Source organism: Trypanosoma melophagium, assembly GCF_022059095.1.
Source record: "Trypanosoma melophagium isolate St. Kilda chromosome Unknown ctg7segment1, whole genome shotgun sequence".
Classification (NCBI taxonomy): domain Eukaryota; phylum Euglenozoa; class Kinetoplastea; order Trypanosomatida; family Trypanosomatidae; genus Trypanosoma; species Trypanosoma melophagium.
Window position 1 is genome coordinate 367,994 of NW_027125191.1, and position 23,124 is coordinate 391,117.

The 23,124-nt window shown below is 45.6% G+C and overlaps 11 protein-coding genes across 11 annotated transcripts; all 11 read right to left on the bottom strand.

The window, feature by feature from the left end:
- Positions 1 to 363: 363 nt before the first annotated feature.
- On the bottom strand, positions 364 to 1,254 carry LSM04_007494 (Adenylate cyclase-associated CAP; the record flags this gene model as incomplete). Its single annotated transcript, XM_067333971.1, has 1 exon — positions 364 to 1,254. The coding sequence occupies one exon, from the start codon at positions 1,252 to 1,254 to the stop codon at positions 364 to 366; it is 891 nt and encodes a 296-aa protein (XP_067186445.1).
- A 991-nt stretch (positions 1,255 to 2,245) lies between these two features.
- LSM04_000363 (Tir chaperone protein (CesT) family) lies at positions 2,246 to 3,310 on the bottom strand (the record flags this gene model as incomplete). Its single annotated transcript, XM_067333972.1, has 1 exon — positions 2,246 to 3,310. The coding sequence occupies one exon, from the start codon at positions 3,308 to 3,310 to the stop codon at positions 2,246 to 2,248; it is 1,065 nt and encodes a 354-aa protein (XP_067186197.1).
- A 601-nt stretch (positions 3,311 to 3,911) lies between these two features.
- LSM04_005822 (Beta-adaptin appendage) lies at positions 3,912 to 6,239 on the bottom strand (the record flags this gene model as incomplete). The annotated part of the gene is made up of 1 exon (XM_067333974.1): positions 3,912 to 6,239. One exon carries the CDS (start codon positions 6,237 to 6,239, stop codon positions 3,912 to 3,914), a length of 2,328 nt encoding a protein of 775 aa, XP_067186384.1.
- Positions 6,240 to 8,874: 2,635 nt separating this feature from the next.
- LSM04_003386 (uncharacterized protein) lies at positions 8,875 to 9,549 on the bottom strand (the record flags this gene model as incomplete). Its single annotated transcript, XM_067333975.1, has 1 exon — positions 8,875 to 9,549. One exon carries the CDS (start codon positions 9,547 to 9,549, stop codon positions 8,875 to 8,877), a length of 675 nt encoding a protein of 224 aa, XP_067186295.1.
- A 284-nt stretch (positions 9,550 to 9,833) lies between these two features.
- On the bottom strand, positions 9,834 to 11,440 carry LSM04_001858 (uncharacterized protein; the record flags this gene model as incomplete). The annotated part of the gene is made up of 2 exons (XM_067333976.1): positions 9,834 to 9,995; positions 10,067 to 11,440. The coding sequence occupies 2 exons, from the start codon at positions 11,438 to 11,440 to the stop codon at positions 9,834 to 9,836; spliced, it is 1,536 nt and encodes a 511-aa protein (XP_067186240.1).
- Positions 11,441 to 12,024: 584 nt separating this feature from the next.
- LSM04_005558 (uncharacterized protein) lies at positions 12,025 to 12,312 on the bottom strand (the record flags this gene model as incomplete). Its single annotated transcript, XM_067333977.1, has 1 exon — positions 12,025 to 12,312. The coding sequence occupies one exon, from the start codon at positions 12,310 to 12,312 to the stop codon at positions 12,025 to 12,027; it is 288 nt and encodes a 95-aa protein (XP_067186379.1).
- A 664-nt stretch (positions 12,313 to 12,976) lies between these two features.
- On the bottom strand, positions 12,977 to 14,251 carry LSM04_005921 (Nuclease-related domain; the record flags this gene model as incomplete). Its single annotated transcript, XM_067333978.1, has 1 exon — positions 12,977 to 14,251. The coding sequence occupies one exon, from the start codon at positions 14,249 to 14,251 to the stop codon at positions 12,977 to 12,979; it is 1,275 nt and encodes a 424-aa protein (XP_067186388.1).
- An 865-nt stretch (positions 14,252 to 15,116) lies between these two features.
- LSM04_008747 (Aminoacyl-tRNA synthetase) lies at positions 15,117 to 18,596 on the bottom strand (the record flags this gene model as incomplete). The annotated part of the gene is made up of 1 exon (XM_067333979.1): positions 15,117 to 18,596. One exon carries the CDS (start codon positions 18,594 to 18,596, stop codon positions 15,117 to 15,119), a length of 3,480 nt encoding a protein of 1,159 aa, XP_067186481.1.
- A 1,084-nt stretch (positions 18,597 to 19,680) lies between these two features.
- LSM04_002895 (uncharacterized protein) lies at positions 19,681 to 20,346 on the bottom strand (the record flags this gene model as incomplete). Its single annotated transcript, XM_067333980.1, has 1 exon — positions 19,681 to 20,346. The coding sequence occupies one exon, from the start codon at positions 20,344 to 20,346 to the stop codon at positions 19,681 to 19,683; it is 666 nt and encodes a 221-aa protein (XP_067186278.1).
- A 280-nt stretch (positions 20,347 to 20,626) lies between these two features.
- On the bottom strand, positions 20,627 to 22,694 carry LSM04_009267 (uncharacterized protein; the record flags this gene model as incomplete). The annotated part of the gene is made up of 2 exons (XM_067333981.1): positions 20,627 to 22,251; positions 22,625 to 22,694. The coding sequence occupies 2 exons, from the start codon at positions 22,692 to 22,694 to the stop codon at positions 20,627 to 20,629; spliced, it is 1,695 nt and encodes a 564-aa protein (XP_067186500.1).
- Positions 22,695 to 22,820: 126 nt separating this feature from the next.
- LSM04_005956 (uncharacterized protein) lies at positions 22,821 to 23,108 on the bottom strand (the record flags this gene model as incomplete). The annotated part of the gene is made up of 1 exon (XM_067333982.1): positions 22,821 to 23,108. The coding sequence occupies one exon, from the start codon at positions 23,106 to 23,108 to the stop codon at positions 22,821 to 22,823; it is 288 nt and encodes a 95-aa protein (XP_067186391.1).
- Positions 23,109 to 23,124: the final 16 nt, after the last annotated feature.

The following is a 23,124-nucleotide window of genomic DNA, read 5'->3' on the forward strand; positions in this document are numbered from 1 at the left end:
ATTCAGGAACGTTATGAAGCAATAAAAAACTGGTAATAATATTAATAATAGAGAAAACACACATAAAAAAAAACTTGATCCGCAGAGTGAAAGTGCATTATTATACGCACATTCCTCGTTTTACTTTTCCTTTATCTTCTTTTAGTCTACTCTTTTTTTTTTCTTCTGAAACCAATATAAGCCCTTCACCCTCTCTCCTTTTCTCTCTAAATATACCTATTCCTACACACAGACAGACAGACATATAGTGTGAAAAAGACAGATTTCTACTGGAAGACGTTGTTATTGTCATGGTTTCTACCGTTTATTGCTGTTAATGTAGGTATGCATCTTTGCATTTTGCTTTGTAGTATATGTTCGTCATTATACACCCTCTGCCGGTTTCGTCTCAATCACATACCCGCCACGCTTATCCCGCACGACATGCGAGACAAACTGCTCGGGCACTGGACGTTCAACGAGATCCGCATCATCGCCGTCGGCCTCCGGCACGCTGACATTCACGGCGGTGCTACAGGCGGTAACAATCGCCGTCTCCATTGCGGCGCTGCGGTCAAGAAGACACAACGTGACGGATGAACTCTTCTCCACCGCGGCGGTTGGAACGGCGCAGCGCACCCGCACTTCGACTTCTTCGGACTTGAGAACTTCCAGTGAGGATACGACACTGTCGAGCACAACGTAGACGCGGTTGCAGGCCACGAGTGAGACAGAGTTTACCTTTCCTGTTATCTCTACCACAGTATACTCGCAATTGTGGATCTGCACAGCATGCCGCATTTGCACCTTGTCAAGGGTGATGCGTTTCTGTTCACTGCTGGTACCCTTCTGGTGCTTCACCACCCACCGTTTATCTCCCTCCAACTGCAGCACTGGCGCTTCTGCTCCTGCGGCCTTCCCCTGCTGTTTTTGTTGTTGTTGGCGTCGTGCCTCTGCCTCCGCCTTCTTGGCGTCCAGTTCCGAAAAGTCGAGTTCGCCGTGGCGGACATTCTGTTTGTATGCCTTTTGGTCATCCGTTACGTGGCGCAGGCGTGATGTGATGTTGTCGCCAGCGTTTTGAATCTCCGCGAAGAGTGCCGATGCGGCACCTCCAACGGTGTTTGATCCTCCGCCTGCTGCTGTTGTGTTTGTTGGTTTTGGCGGTGGCGGTGGCGGTGGCGGTGGTGGTGGTGGTGGTGGCATTTTTGTTGGAACGTTGTTTTTAGTGGATTTCTCTTCAACTGTGAAGTGACTGGCGTGGCAGCACTTAAACATGTCCAGTTGATATATATATATATATATATCGAATTGTAGTACGGAGGTGGGAACACACACACAGACAAATATAGTTATATGGTGAAGGGAGGAAGAAACACACAGACACACACACAAGGGTGGAAAAACGGAAAATGGAGCAAAAAAAAAAAAAATAGGAATAATTCAATAAAACGGTAAACAAAACAAATACGATTGAAAGCAAAAAGAAAGATATTGTTGAACCGTAGAACTGTAATAGAAAAAAAGAAGGAGAGTTTGGTAGCCTCCTGAAGATAACACATAAATAGAAGGAAAAAAAACAAGAAGAGAGAAGAAGGAAAGAAAGAAGTACATTGAGTGAGGACCAAGAAATCATACTTCAGCGCGTGGAGAAGAAAGGCTACGCCCCAACAGAGGATATGGTAGAAAGACAAATAAAACAACAACAACATCAAATAATAGCAATTAATAATAATAGTAATAATAATAATAACACGGGAATACATTCCCCGTGGAAATCAATAACACCAACAATTACGTCATCTTGTGCCAGGTTCTGACGCAACATTGATGCCAATGCAAAAGCAGAACACACAAAAAAAGAAAAAAAAAGAGGTATATTGCAGGGGAGGAAGGGGGAAAGGAAAGAAAGAGTTTTTTTTAATAATTCTACAACCCTGTCTCTCTTCTTCCATCCCATACTTCTTTAGATTTTTTTTTCTCTCGAACGTTTTATTATCGCTCACCCATAAACAGAACTCAAGGCGAATTCTGTAACTCTACCCAGAATACAAATCTGGCAGTAAACCAGAGCACTTTCACTACATCACAACTTTCACACGCGTACAAAAAGGGGGTCTATAACAAATAAACGCGAAATAAATCACAAAACAAAAAAAAACATAAATCGAATGGGCAAATGTATACTAAGTAGACAAACAGACAGGAAGAAGAAGAAGAAAGAAAACAAAGCATAAAAAAAACATGAACTTGTTTAGTACGGCAAGTTTTACTCAACTAGTTCATTCACGAGAGAACGCCAACGCCCTAGCGTTTCCACAAACACTGGCATAATATCTTTGAGAGCTGAGGAACTGGAACAACGTAGTGGAATAGTGGTTGAGAGTAACACAATATCATTTTGAAGTGACATACCAATTCCACCACCACACACTTCACGTCCAAGCAGGGAACCTTCTAACAATAATTCATAAAGTTTAACACGTACCGCGGCGTCATTCGGTAAATGCGTAAGAAGAGTGGAGTATATATAAAGTCGTTCTGTAGCGTGATCAAAGGTAACAAGAACCGTATGACGCTCATCTGTGCCAACTACACAGGTAAGATTCATATCAAACTGCAGTGACATTCCTAACTCTTCCCCAAGTTCCTGTAAATTAGCTTTTGCATTTTGCAAAAGGTCGGTATTTGCAGTTTCTTGCCGTTTTCCAACACTTCCGCGTCCACCACGATTTTTTTGCTGTTCCCGTACTTCAGTTAATTCGCGTCGTAAGCGCTGCACTTCCTCGCGTAACTGAAGATTCTCCACCTCCAAGGCTGTGTTAAGACCAGTGTTCTCCATACTATTACTAACCTTATTGCTGAAATTATTCTCTGCAGGATTACTATGTACGGTAGGACGAAGATCAAAACTATTCTCCGGATCTACGTGATTAGTAAGTCCACCTCCACTTTCACGTAAAGAAGCGAGATGGGATGCACGATCCTTTGAATCTGTCATAGTGGAATGGGGTGATGTACTAGTACGATGATCTCGCATACTTTGCACAGGCGCCTCATCTCTTCCTCTCTCATCCCAACTCTCATTCACTCCCGCATCCTGAGAAACCGCAAGGTGAAGCATGGCATTATTGCAGAGCCCAAAGTCAGCCCCCACAGCATCGTCCCGAAGTACAATATTGTTAAAAAGCAATAATTGTCCATCGGGAACACCATACGACTTTAGACATCGACGTATTTTTCCTACACTCAGTTTGCCCAAATCACCACGGATCACTATCTTAAATTTCCTACCATCTGTTCCCTGAACAAAGAATATCTGTTTGTCATCCATTTTTTTTTTTCAGATATTTAAACAATTGATCTCTCTCTATCAATATATTGCAGGTAAATCCAAGTATTTATGTACTTATCGAACGGCACCTACACGTGAGTCTACAGCCCTCTCTCTCTATATATATAATATGTATTTACTTCTCTGTCCTCTAGCCTCAAACAGGAGTTTGCTATGGATTGCAAGTGCGTATATAACTATGTTTCCTTCTTTTTTTCTTTTTCGTTTTAAGTTCTCTTTTTTTCTTTCTTTTAATTGCCTTCACTCTCTTTTTCTTTTGGGGTTTCTTTAGATGGGCTTGAATTCACTCGCCAACAAGAAAACAGATTTCAGAAACTGCAGTGTATCCGCCCTCTTTTTATCCCTCCTTCACCGTTACTGTCCACAAAGTCAAAGGACACACAAATATATACAAACAGAGAAAAAAGAAAAAAGAAAAAAAAGAAGAGAATCAGAAAATAAGACATCAAACAAACAAAAAAAAACATTTTCTTCGATAAAAAGCAACGAACCGTGGGCTCATTGGTACAGTAATCTCTTTCTTTTTTCTTCTTTTTCCTCTTCTTTCTTTTTCTACCTTGATTAGAAACTACTTTGACGCTTAAAGCTGTTCCATTATTCTCCTAAGAATTACTAGGAACTGCTGCATATTGGGGTTCTCAGATTTAACCGTGATGTTTACAGCACCTGAATTGTGTAGGAAAAGTTCCAATAGAAAGTATGTGTCATTATTGCCCTCCTGTTGTGCATATAAATAATACTTTTGTGTAGTTCCTTGCATGCCGGATGCTAATGTGATAACACCACACTCTTCTAGTGTTTCTTCAAAGACTTCCATATTACTAGGAAGTGTTCGCAGTTGTAACTGTAATGTTGCTGTAGATCGACTATCTAAACGTCCCCATTGCCGTTGAAATTCTTGCGGCGCCATCTCAACCTCATCTGAGAGTTCAAAGTTATTGGAAGGTAAAGTTTGGGTATTGGTTTGCCAAAGAACAGTATTTCCATTTCCTTCTTGTCTGTGTACTCCTGTGTCTATCGCTCCTGTTACCACTGATACTTCTTCTTCCTCTTTTGTTTCTTGATCATCATCATCATCATTGTCTTCTGCATCTTCCTCATCATTTACAACGGCTGCAGGAGTCATAAAACTATCACTGGATTGATGATAGACTACAGAAAGAGTGTTAAACTCTTCAAAGAGCTTATCACGTAGAGCAGCATTTTGATCCTCAACAAACTCTTTTATTTCCATTTTTGGAGAACATATTACTTTAGACGCCGCTGCAATATTATGACGTAAAAGTCGATGATATAGTAATGCCTGGTCATGAACATCCGCATGAGAAAAGTCATTAATAAGAAGTTTAAACATTTTCCCAAGTAATTCTTGCATCTCTGGTGGTCTCTTAAAGAAAAGCATTATGGCAGAAGTGAGAAACTGTAAACGAAATTCAGGTGTCTCTGTAAGAATTCCTTTATGACACATTCCCTCAAGAATATATGGTGCATCCTCAATATACTCCCCAAGTTCTCCCATCACCCACACCAGTGCAAGTTTACTCTCCTCATCTGTAAAGTTCATCTCATGATAGACAGCCACAAGGGCATCTAGAAAAGGTTGAACCACGGCGGTATCTCGATATTTACGTAAGTAATCCTTCATCACCGCAAGACTCGCCCCCCGCGCATGATTCGTATCACTTTCAAGAAAAAGAATAAAATACTGCAATACGGTTGGTGCAGTTGATGGGAGTCGTAGTGCCACTCGTCCCATTGCCGCAATTGCCATACGCACAACGGCGGCATCCCGTTCTAATGCGTAGGCGAAGAATTCCTCAAGAATTCCTGATGCCGTTATAGCGGTGGCCACCATGGCGAGAATATCAATTTTAACTGCTTTAACATATGTAGGTTCTGTATAGTGGCAGTAAAATGTTTTATAGGCGTCTTGAAATACCCCTGGATCACGTTCTACGAGTAGCTTGATGTGGCAAAGCACAACATAGGAGACCTCCACATTTGTACTGGAGGAGATAAGCGTAAGAAGAGGATGTTTAAGACGGTCAAAGACTTGACGGTGTACGGCAGGGTAATTTTGTGTGAGATGAAAAAATACATCACACACACTAAGGATAAGATCACTGTTGTGACTTTGAAGACGTTCTTCCAGAAGATTCATTATGTCAAACATTTCTTCTTCATTGCTAGGGGTATAACGAAGAACAAGATTAATAATTTGCGCTTGATGCCACTCAGGAGCACTTCGCATCTTATTAAACAAGTGATATAAGATTGGTTTTGTTACTTTAAATACTCCTTCTGAGGCCCCATTAGATTCCGCCTCACGTGAGACTTCCACAAGTACAGAAAGCGCATTACAATATACCAATGGATCAGTATCTCGTAGCATACCAAGCATACGATCTAAAAAATTTTGTTTGTGAAACTCGATAGGGGAAATACGAAAAACCCTCAATGCACATAAACACGCTGTTTTACGTACATGTGGAGAAGTATCACTTAAACATTTTTTCACAAGAGGAATTAGAAAATCAAAGAGTTGTGGTAAACGGAGTGATGCGAGAGATCGCAGGGCGAGAGCACGTACTAGGGGACTCTCCTCTCCACATTCCTTCATTAATGTATTAATACTTAAAAGTGTAAGTTCGGCATTATTCTCTGAACGACTTATAAGGTAAAAATATATAAGTTTTTTACTTACAATGTCAGTAGTAAAGCATGATAAAATCATTTCCGAAAATAAACTTGAAGTATCAACTCCCATTGTCATAAGTCCAATCACCTTGCGAAGAACATCACGTTTGCGAATAGGATCCTTCTCCACTTGGGGATCCCGAAGTTGCAATCGCAGTTCATTAACTTCACCACGTACTTCAGTAGAAGTGTATGAAGTTGTAGTTGTCATGTGTGTGTGTGTGTTTTATTAGAAATGAAAGAGACGAATTTTTTTTTCTTTCCTTTCTGATATTATGTATACACCTCAATACAAAGAATGAGTTGTTTATTGGTGAAGGACCTAAAGTTTTTTTTTCCCTTTCTTTCCCTAATGGGTCCAACTGTTGTACGCGTTCAGCACGTAAAAAAAAAAGAAGGAGCATGGTAAAAAATTTCTTTTTTTAGAAATTAAAAAGAAACAAAAAAATACATTACAGAAATCATCACAAACACACACACACACAAAGTATATATATATATATATATATATATATATAATAAGACTCTCGTTATTTAATTCATGTTAGTGGAAAGAGGAAAAAAAATTTATTTGTATGTGCGTACGAACAGTTTCTTTTCCCCCTTCCCTTTTCACTCATGATGAGTGCCTTCAGACTTCTACTTGTATTTCCCCTTCACTTTTCATTCCTTTATACTCATTATTAATATTCTTATTCCCTTTTCTTTTAATTTCACTGGAAAAGGCGGCATCAGAAAATCCCATCGCCTTTGCCTTTGACTCACGCAAGCTGAATCTTCTTCGTGATTGTGTGAGTACATGGATTAAAATCCATAGAGTAGCAAAACGTTGTTCATCTGTAAAAACGAAAAAGAAAAAAGCAAAAAATTGTAATTAATGAGTTTTACTGTGTGACTTCATGGCCATGGAAAAAAAATCTTAGAAAAGAAGTAGTTTTACTTCAAACAGAGAAACAAAAAAGAAAAAGAAGCTTCAGCAAGTATACACTTCTGTGCGTATTTGGCGGGTTTGTGGCGTTAGTTCGTACAAAAAGCAGAGACGTGTAAGAGGAAGCGCCAAAAGGCATTAACAATATCAGTACTAGTGAATGCATATATATATATATATATATATATATATATATATATATATATAAACACAACTCACGTCAGAACTCGTATTGATTTAATCATCTCTGTTATAATGGTCTCACCCATTTATGTTCATTCCCTTTTCTTCTGTAAACTTATGCAGCAAACCGCAGAAAAAAATTTAAATCTCTGTAAGAAACCCATTAACCACAAAACAAAAGAAAGAGAAACAATCCCTCTTTACTCATAATATCGGCCATACTTTAAATAGACTGCTAATGAATAGCTTGACGATGACAAGAAAAAAAAAAAAAAAACACAAAGAGCAATGAGCAATATTCTCTTTTTTTCTCTTTCTTTGAAAAGTCACCGTATCTCTTCCTTTTACTTTTAGGTTCCTTCTCTCTATTGTTTACGAACACGTGAAAGAAGTCTCACTCAAGATGTACTTCTTTCGGCAAACTCAGACATCGCTTTAACGATGTGACGCAAACAAAAAAAAAAAAGAAAACAATAATTCACCCGTACCCCTGAAAGAAACAAGGGAAACAAAAGAAACACTTCTTTTTTTTCTTTAGTAGTAATAGTAATAATATCACCACGAACAAATGTTCGGGGGAACTTAAAAAAAAAACAATAATCAATAAGCGGTGATGTTATTGCTGCCGATTAATCTCCCAGCATCACCTGCCACTAATGTAAAAAATTAAAAACTGAACGGGAATTGACCAACTCAAGGCATTAATAAGATTACGACAACGTAATTCACACAAACACACACAAAGCGACAAAAAAAAAAACACCATTTAACTTTTCAACTTCAACCCGCACACTCCAGAAGGAAAAAACACACAAACACAAGTACCTATCAAGTAACACACGCGATTACCCAGAAAGGGAAAGAACAAACAAGCAAAGCAGTTAACTACTAATCCTCTTCCTTTAATCACAATATTGCTTTCAAGACGAATTTCATGATTTTTTTAAAGGAAAAAGCAAAAAGCAAAAAAAAAAAAAGAATTAGCAGAAAAAAAGCAACCACAAAAATCTAATATCACACCTTCTGTTGTCTGAAATTTCTTCTCTGTTCCATTACTTTAAATGTGTTTCAACTTGTTTCTCTTTACCCATCACCGTATCTCCATAATATCTGGTACTTTCAACAGTCTATACTCAATTAGATTCCGAAATAAAAGCTTGGTCTATAGCAACAAAGTAATTCAAAACTCAGATCAGGACACACAGAAGGACACTTTGATGACACAAAATAGGTACATCATTAGTGGTAAAAGGAATTGTTTCTGGATATGTGCATGCGTGTTTGTTTGTGCCCATAGCAGTTGTTGGTGTTAGAGAACTGAGTGAACGTGTGTCTCAAACCAGGTTGCGGCGATGAAAGTAAGTGGAATATAAAAAACGAAAAAGGTGAAAAACGAAAAAACAAAAGAACAAAAAACAACATGCATACACGTAGATTACTTTATCACCTATATCGATTAATTTATCTTCTTTTCTTCCCTTTGTACGTTCTCTTCACTCTACTGTAACAAACACCGGTTACGGCGAGTCAAAGGGAATACCAAAAACATGTACCACAAAAAAAAAAAAAAAAAAAAACGCATCATGAAAATGTCGCAGTAGGTCGGTATGGACAAGCGAGTCAGTTTTCTTCTCTCATTTGTTTATTCTTACAGTTTCAGTCGGTGGCAAGTGGTCTGACTTTCATTACCCCTACACCGCCCCTTGCACCTCCTGTCTTCAAGCTTTGATGCCCCCTAGCGCAGCGAGGCGAAACGACCACCGGAGAGAATCGGTGGCTCCGCAGAGCCTCCCCCCCGAAAGTTGATGCCGCTGTTGTGATTCTGATTACCACCGTAGCCCCTTCGACGTCTGTTTCCTTTATTATTATTATTATTATTATTATTATTATTATTATTATTATTATTATTATTATTATTATTACTCCCACCTCTCCCAATGAACCTCCAGCCTCTTCCGCCACGGTTCCTCCTGCAGCCACCATCCATGCGAGCGGCACCACCCTCACCCTCGCCCTCCACTCTCGTTTCGCGCGGCTTCGGGTTCTCCGCCTGCGCAATGCGTATGGAGTCGAAGAAGCATTGGTCGTCGTCTGCCCAAGAGGAAAGCACCGACTCTTGCTCCTGCATTGTAGAATTTGTCACAGACGAAACGCAACCCAACACCTTGAAGGCGTTCACGGGAACGCCACCAAGCTTGACGCTCTGCGACTTCACGGCGCTTGCATAGCTCTCGCTGCCAGGAGGCTTCGCAGGCATGGCGGTGTTCACGCTGCTCCCAGTGCTTGGAATTATCACCACATCACCTGCATTTGCTGCCGTGTTACCGCCGCTGTCACTGCTGTTGAGCTCCATGGGGCACACGGAGGTCCTCCTGCCCACCACCTGTGCGAATGTGACGTTCTCCTGCATCACCAGTGTTGTTTGCCTACCTGACACCCTCCTAACCTTGTTTTAGTGCTATGGAGTTTTGTATCCTCGTCGGTCAGCTTAAACCCTTGGACGAGTATGTGAGGAACGTTCAAAAGAAGAAAGCAAACATTTGGCAAGACATGCATGGGAGGCAAGAATATATATACATATATATATATATATATATATATATATATATATATACAGTGAGAATAATAAAAAAAAGAGATACACGTCACGTCGCCACAATGCTTAACTGAACCAGGGAGAGAGAATGCCGCCGCTCAGCTGCGGTTCACCTTCACTAGGTCCGCGGTGACAGGGTCGTAGAACCCAACCCGCTCGGGGCTTAGCGGGTCCTCCCCGCTGTTCACGAGAAGCCCACTGTGGCAAATGGACAACCGGTGCAGCAGATTGGCCAGAGCGACCTGTCCGAGCTCCATCTGCTCACATGTTTTTGCTGCACGGTGCACCTGCATCGTGCGAAACACAAAAAATGATCGTGCTGTGCACCTACTCGCCCTGTAGCGGAGTCAACAGACATCCTCTCGTCGTTCCAGACCGCAACGACCACTGTCGCCGCAAGAAGCTCCACTACAACCTTTTCCCGGTGCAAACTAAGCGCAATGGCTGCCATCGCTTCCAACAAGTTATTCACAGTTAGTCTAGCCATGCATGCCGAGACCATATCCGCCTCAGCCAGGCCCCCGCGGAACGCGTCTCCATTACTCTGCGCAAAAATAGTTTCTACACAGGACCTTAGCGGGCCGCGCAACGATCGCCTCTTCAACGCCCTTACTGCCATTTTGAAGCACGGCTCATGGTGAAGTCCGAAGCGGTGGAATGCGACAAGGAGGCGGACAAGATCGCCTGCGTCTTGGTGTGCAAGCTGTGCCGGGGACAGAAATGGACCCCGAGGGCTTGTGAGACTCTGCAGCACGCGCTCCTCAACGAGCCCAAGGCTCGAGAGCGTCAGAAGAAGCTGTGAGATCGCACTCCCAAAGTCGCCCTCCGACGGTGGCATCGTCTTATCAGCGAGTCTTTTCACCGGTGCAAGGACAAGGCACCGCAACTCTGCCATGAGTTGCAGAAGCAGAGTGCCGTCTTCGCACTCTAATGCGTGGTACAGCTCAGCAAATACCGCTATTTCCCCCATCGAGAGCAGAGCAGGCCTCTGTTGTTCGCCGTCCAGTAGGGTGACTCCACTCTGCACCTCGCCTGTACGATGACCACTCCTCACTCGGCGCAAGTAACCCTCGGCGTCAGGGGCGGCCTCATCGGGAATAACAACAAGACCGTCAGTGAGGGAGGGGCCCGTGTGTGGCACGCCCCCCTGAGCCATGCTCTCGTCCCCAGTGCTCTGAGAACTACATGGCTCCACATTGGTGCAGCGACGCTTTGGAGGAGGGAGAATGGTCCTAAGCACAGAAAACACCTCATTCTTGGCTTCGAACTGCACCGCATCCATCCGCAGTATGTGGGACGTATCTTCCACCGCTCCACTCGAGAAGGACCGGTGAAAACACGGCCGGCTGCCGATCTGGTGGTTCTCTATTCTTTCGTCCAACTGTTGCCACCGACTAAGGAGTGACTCTGCCTTTTGAACGATGGCAGACACCGTTTCAGCCGTGCTTGAATTGGCCATGGGGGAGAGTTCCCCACTATGCTCTACACATCGCTTACACTCCCTGCCTTCAGGAAAAACAGCAGAAGCTCCTGTTGCCCCGACTCTCCCGGTACACGTGCTCGTGGCCGCATGGGCGGCCATGGGCCGGGGGGAGACGTTGCGAGATCTCGCTGCCAGACTCCCCTGTGGTCCTGAGCGCAGTGAGCGCGCAGAGCGAGTGAAGTACCTCGGAGTCCACCGCAGAAGAGCGCTTTGCCGGATCATTAATCAGAAACGGCAGCCCTCCAGGGAATCACCTTCACTAAAGTAACATGAGAACAGGAAAAAGAAGCAGAGAAAAGGTACTTTGGCACCATATTCACAGGAGCCATAGTAGATCGAAAGCCATATCCTCCGATCAAAATAATAATAATAATAATAATAATAATAATAATAATAATAATAATAATAATAATAATAATAATAACCGAGAAAGAGGTGATCCTCCTGCCTTATTTTCTTTCACTTTTAACCAGAAAAAAGCACGAAAAAGCACGCATACACATATGCCCCCCAGAACACCATTCCCACACATATATACACATTGAAACACAGTTCCACAAAAAGAAAATAGTTCCCATTCGTAGCAACATACCAATGCATATATACGTACATATACTTCCACAGGAGATGTGACCACAAACAAAGAAATATATAAATGCAAATTTCCATTCTCCCGACATGCTATCTTCGTAGAGAAGCGAGCCTCACTGCAGCGCAAAGCCGCATGAAACAGATTAAAAAACCCAGTCGTCGTTCGTGTAAACAGATGAAAAAAGAAAACAATGAGGGGGAAAAAAAAGCCAAAATTACATTACCCGGTGGTTGGCTATTACTTTCTTAACCCTTCCCCAAATACCATCACGAGAAAGCAATGGCCGTGCCAAAGCATTGCAACCACCCAGGCACAGGACCTGCCTCATCATGCAATCGGTATTCATACACAGCACTGGTAACGCTGTGAAGTGAGATTGGTAAGACAGTCTTGTCAGTTGGTGTGTCCACGCGAGAATTGCAATACAACATCCCTTAACACAGCCACAAAATGCGAGACAAAGAGCAGCACCATCCTCCTCCATTTCGGAGGCACACCGCATACGTTTGTGTATTTTGTCACTTCCCACAGGAGTGTAGGGTCAAATATATTAGCAACATGAAAGGGTATTCGGTCGATATAACTGGGGCCCTAGTCTCCCGTATTCTCGTGGTACCCAAGCAGGGGCGGGCATCAAGTCATCAACTCTCTCCCCTCGAGGGTATACTGGAGTTGAGCGAGGGTTCATAACCAGATATCCTGGCGTACATGGACGGGGTTTCACCAAGAAGAGCACCGCTGCTGCTGTTGGCATCGCTATCAACGCCCTTTCGTGGGGGGTTCCAGCGGCACGTTTGGCTTAACTTCGAACTGTGTGCTCTCCTTTCGTGTTGCTTTCTCATGAGACTGGTGCGACGCGGAAGGACGAGCGAATACCTGTCCATGTTTATGTACTGGCGACGCAAAAAAGAAAAAAAAAATGAAAAAAAAAAAAAAAGAGGGGGCTCGCTGCTTTGAGTCACGAGAGGGCACAAGAACAAATGAAGAGAAATATTATCCCAGCATTATTTCTCTTCCTCTTATTAATCTTTCTTCATCTCTCTTTCTCTCTCAACCTGTGCATGTATCCCTCATCGAACAAACACATGCCTTTACACGACTAGAGCTACCATTTCCTTTAATTGGCTGCGTCCAGCACAGATCCTTCATTTTCTCCCCTCTGCCTGTCAACTATGAGAATCCTCCATATGGGAGCTGAAACACAACATACGAATGTCGGCCAGGGCCACAGTCTTTACAACCTTTGTACCTGCCAGCATCATTACCAGTCGATCATTAGAGCCCATACGTCTGATGTCCCTTCGCGTAATAGGAAACACCACTTCACTACGCCCAATTGCCAGCCGTTGGGCAGGGCCCAGACGCACACGCACAACTCCTCCACCGCCCTCCCAAAGGCTCCACAGAAAACCCCTAATGCCTTCAAACCAGTCGATATGAACATCAATCACGTGCTTGCGCTCGAACTGTCGACGAATCGTGGGGAGACAGAGGTCAGTGACGTCTCCGTGGAGCAATGAGCCATTGTGAAGGTAAACCATGTCCCAAGTGCGCATCGTCCGTATGGCACCGGCCACCCGCCTTTCCTCTGAGAGCGACAGGGGAAAAGGAACCTTCGCAGGGCGGAAAAAGGTGTAACACAACGAGCGCACGGCTCCTGCACCCCAGAACCACCTACAAACTGACGGTCCACGCGCTTCGTGCATTAGTTGTTCGGCATACGCCTGGAACCCTGGGAGGTCAAAAACACAGCTTTTCTTCTTGACAGTGCTGGGATCAAGCACCACTGCGGAGTTAGTAAAGACGACCACTGGCACGACAAGCTCGCCGCACTGCTTGTGAACCTGGCGGTCCGTGTACCACGTTCCATGCTCCCGTGAAACATTCGATCCCGCTTCGCCAGCGGACGAGAGACCATTGTTAACAGCATTGTGGTCTGGGAGTGCGATGCGTCTGCTGTTTTCAATGAAACGCCGCAGCGCTGCTGCCTTCACCAGGTTGTCCTCCTGAATGTCTTCAAACTCCAAGGCACGCTTAGAGTCATGTGAGCGTTGAAACCAGCGCGGCCCATTGCACCAAACTTGGCCTCGCCAGTGCTTTACCTCTACCACAAGTACAACCGGGCCCACAGCAACGACGTCTATCTCGCGGTTGTGCCCTAGACGCTGCACATGCACGCGGCGACGAAGGAACACATGCGTCCAACCAGCAGCCCGCAGCGCTGCCTCAACGAGTTCCTCTGCCTCCATAGAGGCCAGAAACTGCGAGTCGCGCACCGACATCCTGGCAAATGACAGAATATGGCGCCAAGACCAAGACGACAAGCTGTCACGGAAGATCCCAAGACGCAGACCAGCTGCAACAAAGAGAAGCAGCAAGGTAGGAATCGTCAGCAGCACATACGGCAGCCAGTACAGCACGTCATCTACATAGTCTAGCATCAGTCTTTAGCAAAGAGACAAAAAAAGGAAGAAGCATCCGATCGAGTACATACACATACGTAGCAAATTGCAGTAGAAAATCAAACTACAGAAAAACATACAAGAAAACGAAGACACAACGTAGTGCCAAAGCTATGGCATGCAAAGAACACTTCCGAATAATGTCCATATCAATATGTCCTTCACATTTATGGCATCCTCACCGTTCTACCAGGCCTGCCCTTCATTATCATTATTATCATTATTTCAGTCTTCATAGGATTTCCAACAAAGAAGCAGAGAAAAAAAAAAAACGTTCAGGGCAAGCCACAGAACATTTCTGCTTTTCTTTTCAAGTGTGGAAAGGATAGAAACGAAATTATAAAGGCAGGGAAAAATACTTAGTAAAACTCAAAATCGTATTTTTTGTACTTTTCATCGGCCAAATTTTCCTTTTCTTGCATTTTGTTTCCTTCACTAAGAATTATAACGGCACGCCAACCTTTGCATTTAAAGGCCAGCTTCATTTTCTTAAGTCCGTAATAAGTCGTGCAGTATGTACAAAAAAAAAAAAAAACACTCATTTTTCTCAGAAACATTCCCGCGTATACATTTCACAACACTTTTCTCAAATGTGATTAATAATAATAATAATAATAATAATAATAATAATAATAAATGGTAACAAGAGGGGAAAAAAAAAGTTCCTACAAAAAAAAAAAAAAAACGCCGTCACAAAAAAAATTTAAAGGAATAATAGCGATTTTTCACAAATAATTTGTAAAAAAATATACAAAAGTAGCTCAGAGTTTTCGCCCAATATACTTTCTATTTTATCTGCATGTACCATAATAACAAGGGGTTCTTGAACTTTAAATCAACCCCCTCAGGCGGAGGGTTCTGTAAAAACGATTCTGATGCCAACACCAGAAATAGAGTTGTCCTCTTCAGCAATCAACTTGGCACCAGTGGGGAGTTCTGAAAGGGGTGCCCATTTGCCTCTTATGGTCGCATTCACCTGTTCCTTGCAGTTGACGATGGAGTTTGCGAGCTCAGCATCCTCGGCTTCGTAGTAAACCTCCACCACATCTGTCACGACAAGTTTCGCCTTCTTGCGGAGCTGTTGTACGCGATTGACGAACTCGCGCGCACGCCAGGAATCGACAAGAGCCTGATCCTCACGCTTGTCCACAAGAACCACTACATCATTGTCTGTATTGCTTTCGAAATCAGTGATGCCCTCCTTGAATTTCCGAAGAACCTTGACGTCCTCAATTGAGATGCTCTTTCCACACAGTTCACCCTGCCCCGTCTTCAGGAATTGCGCCACCGCTTCCGGCCCCATCGCCTGGATGGCCTTGCGGATCTGAGGTGCCTCCTTGCGGTAGCGCCTTCCCAACGTCTCCATGTTAGCGTCCAACTGCGTCGTGACGTATTCGTCACCACAGGACAATACAACGTCAAACGCATTCACCTCATCCTTGATGTATTGAGCCACCTTCTGCACGTCGTCCAGATAGGATTGCTCGGGGTGCACAATGATCACCTGCCGCACGGGTCGCTTTATGGGAACAACCATGCGGTCTCTCAGCACACGGACAAGGTCAACAATAGTCATCATGCGGGTCATGGCACGTTCCAGAGCCTCGTCGTGCCTCTTCGAATCGTCGTCAGGGAACATGAGGTAGTGCACGGAGTCCACCTGCTGTGCAGCGGGAAGCAGTGGCTTGATACGCTGATACAGCATCTCCGCCACAAACGGAGCAATGGGTGAGATGATGCGGCTGACCGAAAATAGAACCGTTAGCATTGTCGAGAGGGCTTGAGAGCGGTCATCTTGGTCTACAGAGTTCTTCATGCGGCGGCGATTCATACGGACATACCAGTTGGAGAGATCCACCACAAAACGTAGAACACCAGGGATAACATTAAAGAGATGATACAGCTCCATCTCCCTCTTCACGTACTGCTGCAGCGTTTGTGTGGACGCAAGGATCCAGCGATCCATCTCGTTCGTACTTTCCACTTCAATCGATACCTTTCCACCGGCCTGAACACAGTAGTTTGCATTCGCAATGAAGAACTTGCTCGCATTGAAAAGAGGGAGCATCACATCCTTCACAATACCCTTAACACCTTGCTCACGGAATCGCAGAGGCTCTGCTCGCACCACAGGAGAGTTGATCATATACATACGCAGCGCATCAGCGCCGTGTGTGTTGATGATAATCGATGGCTCCGGATAATTCTTCAGTCGCTTGCTCATCTTCTTCCCGTCCTCTGCCAATATCAATCCGTTGACAACAACATTTTTGAAGGGGGCGACGTCAAACAAAGCAACACCCAGAACAAGCAATGTGTAGAACCAGCCGCGAGTTTGGTCAAGTCCTTCTGCCACGAAGTCCGCCGGGAAGCGTTCTTCCAGAAAGCCCTCTTTATTCTCAAATGGGTAGTGCGACTGCGCATACGGCATCGAGCCAGACTCAAACCAGCAGTCGAACACAACCTCAACACGTCGTAGTGGTGGTTTGCCCGGCCTCTTGCTTGGAATGGTGATGTTGTCCACAAACTGTCGGTGGATATTTGTGATGCCCGTTACACCCGACAGTTCTTCCAGTTCCGCCACACTACCGACGCACACAACCTCCTCCCAGTCTTCGCTGTGCCAGACAGGCAATGGAGTGCCCCAGTAACGATTGCGAGAGACGTTCCAGTCCTTCGCGTCCTCCAACCAGTTGGAAAAACGACGCGTCTTAACGAAATCAGGAACCCATTCTGTCCTTGCATTCGCTACCAGCAGACGGTCCTTGATTGACTCCACATTGACGAACCAAGCATCAACAGCCTTATATAGTAGTGGAGTCTCGCTACGCCAGCAGAACGGGTAGCTGTGGACAATGGACCCCTTGCTATAAACCAGACCCCTTGACTCGAGGTGCTTCAGAATGTCCGCATCCGCTTCCTTCACGTATCGACCGCTGAAGTCGACCACTTCGGAGGTAAATTCGCCGTTCTCGTCGACGGGGCACAGTAACTGCTCTTTAGACAAAATACCACTGGAGATACAGATGCGACAATCCTCTTCACCAAAACCTGGGGCCTGGTGCACAATACACGTACCGGTGTCTGTTGTCACGTATGTGTCGCTGATGACACGGAACGCCGTCTCCCCAAATTTGTTCTCGAAATACGGAAAAAGTGGTTCGTACTTGGTACCGATAAGATCAGTTCCCTTCATGCGACTCACAATGGTGTATGGCGGCTCCTGTGCTCCATTCTTGTTGCTGTCGCCCTTCTTCTTCTTCGCCGGGTAAATTTCATTGATACGAACCTCGCCAAAAATGTAGTGCCGCTTCGTCTGGTGGTCAAGAACCTTCACATAATCCAATTCAGGATGCACGCAAAGCGCCAGGTTACTCGGAAGAGTCCAAGGAGTTGTCGTCCATGCCAGCATGTACGTATTTGGATCATCCTTCGTCCGGAAAGTGATCATCACGGAGGGGTCGCTCACGTCCTTGTAGTTCTGATTTGCCTCAAAGTTGCTGAGCGGTGTTGTGCATCCCGTTGAGAAAGGCATCACCTTGAAGCCGCGGTACACAAGGTTTTTCTCCCATAACTGCTTGAACACCCACCAGACGCTCTCCATATAGGAAAGATACATGGTTTTGTAGTCATTATCAAAGTCAATCCAGCGTCCCATGCGGTTTACCGTCTTGCGCCACTCCGAGGCGTAGCGCATCACAATGCCCTCGCACTCACGGTTGTAGTTCGCAATACCGAACTTATTCACATCATGCGAAGACTTAATCCCGAGGAGCTTATCAATCTCAAACTCAATGGGGAGTCCGTGGCAATCCCAGCCAAAGCGGCGCTCCACGTGGTGCCCAGTCTGGTGAGCGTAGCGGCACACAATGTCCTTGATGGTACCAGCCAACAAGTGGCCATAGTGCGGCAAACCCGTCGCGAATGGGGGTCCGTCAAAGAAAGTATACGGCTTCTTTCCCTCCGACTGCCTGAGTGACTCGCGGAACGCGTCCACTTTGGTCCAGTGTTGCAGGATCTCTTCCTCCATCTTGGGGAAGTTCAGCTCACTGTCGAAGTTCTGCAGCGGGCCTCCGCCTGAAGCCTTAGCACCTTCGCATGCAGTCATCTCTCCTTCAACTTTTCCTGCTTGTGCAGAAGAAAAACACTTTGCTACCTTGCCGTGGTTAACCCCACCGTCGGGTAGAGAAAATGAAACAGGGGAGGGGTTGGAGGAAGGCACACGAGAGTAAATGACAGTACGCCGTGCCGAGGAAAAGTGGTTCTTGCTATCATTACCACCTTTCGCCGCACAGCGCCACAGAAATGTGATGCAGCGTAACATCAATTGAAACTGTTTGGAGCTTCTTTGGGTTAGTGATTTTCGGTGGTGTTTGTATTTTTGCGCTCACGTGTGCGTCCCCGTGAGTACAAATTTGTGTGTGTGTGGGTGGGTGGGTGTATGTGGTCGTGTGGTAGTGTTAGTTTCTGTATTTGGACGCGAGAAGGTCCCGCCGTCAGTTCTCTTTAAACCACAAGATTACCCCTCAGTAATGGAACGATAGTTATTGCTCTCGCTTTTCCCCTCTCTATCTTCCCGAACAGGAAAACCAACACAAAAAATACAATAAAACGCTACACCAATTGCGTTAAAAAACAGCGAGAAGGGGCAGCAACAGAAATATCAAACAGCAAGAGCAAAAATATGGCTCCACACGTCACCTTACACCTGCACGAAATTTCTTACACTATAAGATAACCAACCCACACCACCACATTATACAACTTCACCCACACAATATCAAAGATCCACTTAACGAATGACAAAAGGGAGTTAGCAGCAAAAAAAAAAGAGCTCAAAATGCGTTGCACATGGCAACTCAGGTCAGGACACACAGAAGGACACTTTGATGACACAAAATAGGTACATCATTAGTGGTAAAAGGACTTGTTTCTGGATATGTGCATGCGTGTTTGTTTGTGCCCATAGCAGTTGTTGGTGTTAGAGAACTGAGTGAACGTGTGTCTCAAACCAGGTTGCGGCGATGAAAGTAAGTGGAATATAAAAAACGAAAAAGGTGAAAAACGAAAAAACAAAAAGAACAAAAAACAACATGCATACACGTAGATTACTTTATCACCTATATCGATTAATTTATCTTCTTTTCTTCCCTTTGTACGTTCTCTTCACTCTACTGTAACAAACACCGGTTACGGCGAGTCAAAGGGAATACCAAAAACATGTACCACAAAAAAAAAAAAAAAAAAAAACGCATCATGAAAATGTCGCAGTAGGTCGGTATGGACAAGCGAGTCAGTTTTCTTCTCTCATTTGTTTATTCTTACAGTTTCAGTCGGTGGCAAGTGGTCTGACTTTCATTACCCCTACACCGCCCCTTGCACCTCCTGTCTTCAAGCTTTGATGCCCCCTAGCGCAGCGAGGCGAAACGACCACCGGAGAGAATCGGTGGCTCCGCAGAGCCTCCCCCCCGAAAGTTGATGCCGCTGTTGTGATTCTGATTACCACCGTAGCCCCTTCGACGTCTGTTTCCTTTATTATTATTATTATTATTATTATTATTATTATTATTATTATTATTATTATTACTCCCACCTCTCCCAATGAACCTCCAGCCTCTTCCGCCACGGTTCCTCCTGCAGCCACCATCCATGCGAGCGGCACCACCCTCACCCTCGCCCTCCACTCTCGTTTCGCGCGGCTTCGGGTTCTCCGCCTGCGCAATGCGTATGGAGTCGAAGAAGCATTGGTCGTCGTCTGCCCAAGAGGAAAGCACCGACTCTTGCTCCTGCATTGTAGAATTTGTCACAGACGAAACGCAACCCAACACCTTGAAGGCGTTCACGGGAACGCCACCAAGCTTGACGCTCTGCGACTTCACGGCGCTTGCATAGCTCTCGCTGCCAGGAGGCTTCGCAGGCATGGCGGTGTTCACGCTGCTCCCAGTGCTTGGAATTATCACCACATCACCTGCATTTGCTGCCGTGTTACCGCCGCTGTCACTGCTGTTGAGCTCCATGGGGCACACGGAGGTCCTCCTGCCCACCACCTGTGCGAATGTGACGTTCTCCTGCATCACCAGTGTTGTTTGCCTACCTGACACCCTCCTAACCTTGTTTTAGTGCTATGGAGTTTTGTATCCTCGTCGGTCAGCTTAAACCCTTGGACGAGTATGTGAGGAACGTTCAAAAGAAGAAAGCAAACATTTGGCAAGACATGCATGGGAGGCAAGAATATATATACATATATATATATATATATATATATATATATATACAGTGAGAATAATAAAAAAAAGAGATACACGTCACGTCGCCACAATGCTTAACTGAACCAGGGAGAGAGAATGCCGCCGCTCAGCTGCGGTTCACCTTCACTAGGTCCGCGGTGACAGGGTCGTAGAACCCAACCCGCTCGGGGCTTAGCGGGTCCTCCCCGCTGTTCACGAGAAGCCCACTGTGGCAAATGGACAACCGGTGCAGCAGATTGGCCAGAGCGACCTGTCCGAGCTCCATCTGCTCACATGTTTTTGCTGCACGGTGCACCTGCATCGTGCGAAACACCAAAAAATGATCGTGCTGTGCACCTACTCGCCCTGTAGCGGAGTCAACAGACATCCTCTCGTCGTTCCAGACCGCAACGACCACTGTCGCCGCAAGAAGCTCCACTACAACCTTTTCCCGGTGCAAACTAAGCGCAATGGCTGCCATCGCTTCCAACAAGTTATTCACAGTTAGTCTAGCCATGCATGCCGAGACCATATCCGCCTCAGCCAGGCCCCCGCGGAACGCGTCTCCATTACTCTGCGCAAAAATAGTTTCTACACAGGACCTTAGCGGGCCGCGCAACGATCGCCTCTTCAACGCCCTTACTGCCATTTTGAAGCACGGCTCATGGTGAGGTCCGAAGCGGTGGAATGCGACAAGGAGGCGGACAAGATCGCCTGCGTCTTGGTGTGCAAGCTGTGCCGGGGACAGAAATGGACCCCGAGGGCTTGTGAGACTCTGCAGCACGCGCTCCTCAACGAGCCCAAGGCTCGAGAGCGTCAGAAGAAGCTGTGAGATCGCACTCCCAAAGTCGCCCTCCGACGGTGGCATCGTCTTATCAGCGAGTCTTTTCACCGGTGCAAGGACAAGGCACCGCAACTCTGCCATGAGTTGCAGAAGCAGAGTGCCGTCTTCGCACTCTAATGCTTGGTACAGCTCAGCAAATACCGCTATTTCCCCCATCGAGAGCAGAGCAGGCCTCTGTTGTTCGCCGTCCAGTAGGGTGACTCCACTCTGCACCTCGCCTGTACGATGACCACTCCTCACTCGGCGCAAGTAACCCTCGGCGTCAGGGGCGGCCTCATCGGGAATAACAACAAGACCGTCAGTGAGGGAGGGGCCCGTGTGTGGCACGCCCCCCTGAGCCATGCTCTCGTCCCCAGTGCTCTGAGAACTACATGGCTCCACATTGGTGCAGCGACGCTTTGGAGGAGGGAGAATGGTCCTAAGCACAGAAAACACCTCATTCTTGGCTTCGAACTGCACCGCATCCATCCGCAGTATGTGGGACGTATCTTCCACCGCTCCACTCGAGAAGGACCGGTGAAAACACGGCCGGCTGCCGATCTGGTGGTTCTCTATTCTTTCGTCCAACTGTTGCCACCGACTAAGGAGTGACTCTGCCTTTTGAACGATGGCAGACACCGTTTCAGCCGTGCTTGAATTGGCCATGGGGGAGAGTTCCCCACTATGCTCTACACATCGCTTACACTCCCTGCCTTCAGGAAAAACAGCAGAAGCTCCTGTTGCCCCGACTCTCCCGGTACACGTGCTCGTGGCCGCATGGGCGGCCATGGGCCGGGGGAGACGTTGCGAGATCTCGCTGCCAGACTCCCCTGTGGTCCTGAGCGCAGTGAGCGCGCAGAGCGAGTGAAGTACCTCGGAGTCCACCGCAGAAGAGCGCTTTGCCGGATCATTAATCAGAAACGGCAGCCCTCCAGGGAATCACCTTCACTAAAGTAACATGAGAACAGGAAAAAGAAGCAGAGAAAAGGTACTTTGGCACCATATTCACAGGAGCCATAGTAGATCGAAAGCCATATCCTCCGATCAAAATAATAATAATAATAATAATAATAATAATAATAATAATAATAATAATAATAATAATAATAATAATAACCGAGAAAGAGGTGATCCTCCTGCCTTATTTTCTTTCACTTTTAACCAGAAAAAAGCACGAAAAAGCACGCATACACATATGCCCCCCAGAACACCATTCCCACACATATATACACATTGAAACACAGTTCCACAAAAAGAAAATAGTTCCCATTCGTAGCAACATACCAATGCATATATACGTACATATACTTCCACAGGAGATGTGACCACAAACAAAGAAATATATAAATGCAAATTTCCATTCTCCCGACATGCTATCTTCGTAGAGAAGCGGGCCTCACTGCAGCGCAAAGCCGCATGAAACAGATTAAAAAACCCAGTCGTCGTTCGTGTAAACAGATGAAAAAAGAAAACAATGAGGGGGAAAAAAAAGCCAAAATTACATTACCCGGTGGTTGGCTATTACTTTCTTAACCCTTCCCCAAATACCATCACGAGAAAGCAATGGCCGTGCCAAAGCATTGCAACCACCCAGGCACAGGACCTGCCTCATCATGCAATCGGTATTCATACACAGCACTGGTAACGCTGTGAAGTGAGATTGGTAAGACAGTCTTGTCAGTTGGTGTGTCCACGCGAGAATTGCAATACAACATCCCTTAACACAGCCACAAAATGCGAGACAAAGAGCAGCACCATCCTCCTCCATTTCGGAGGCACACCGCATACGTTTGTGTATTTTG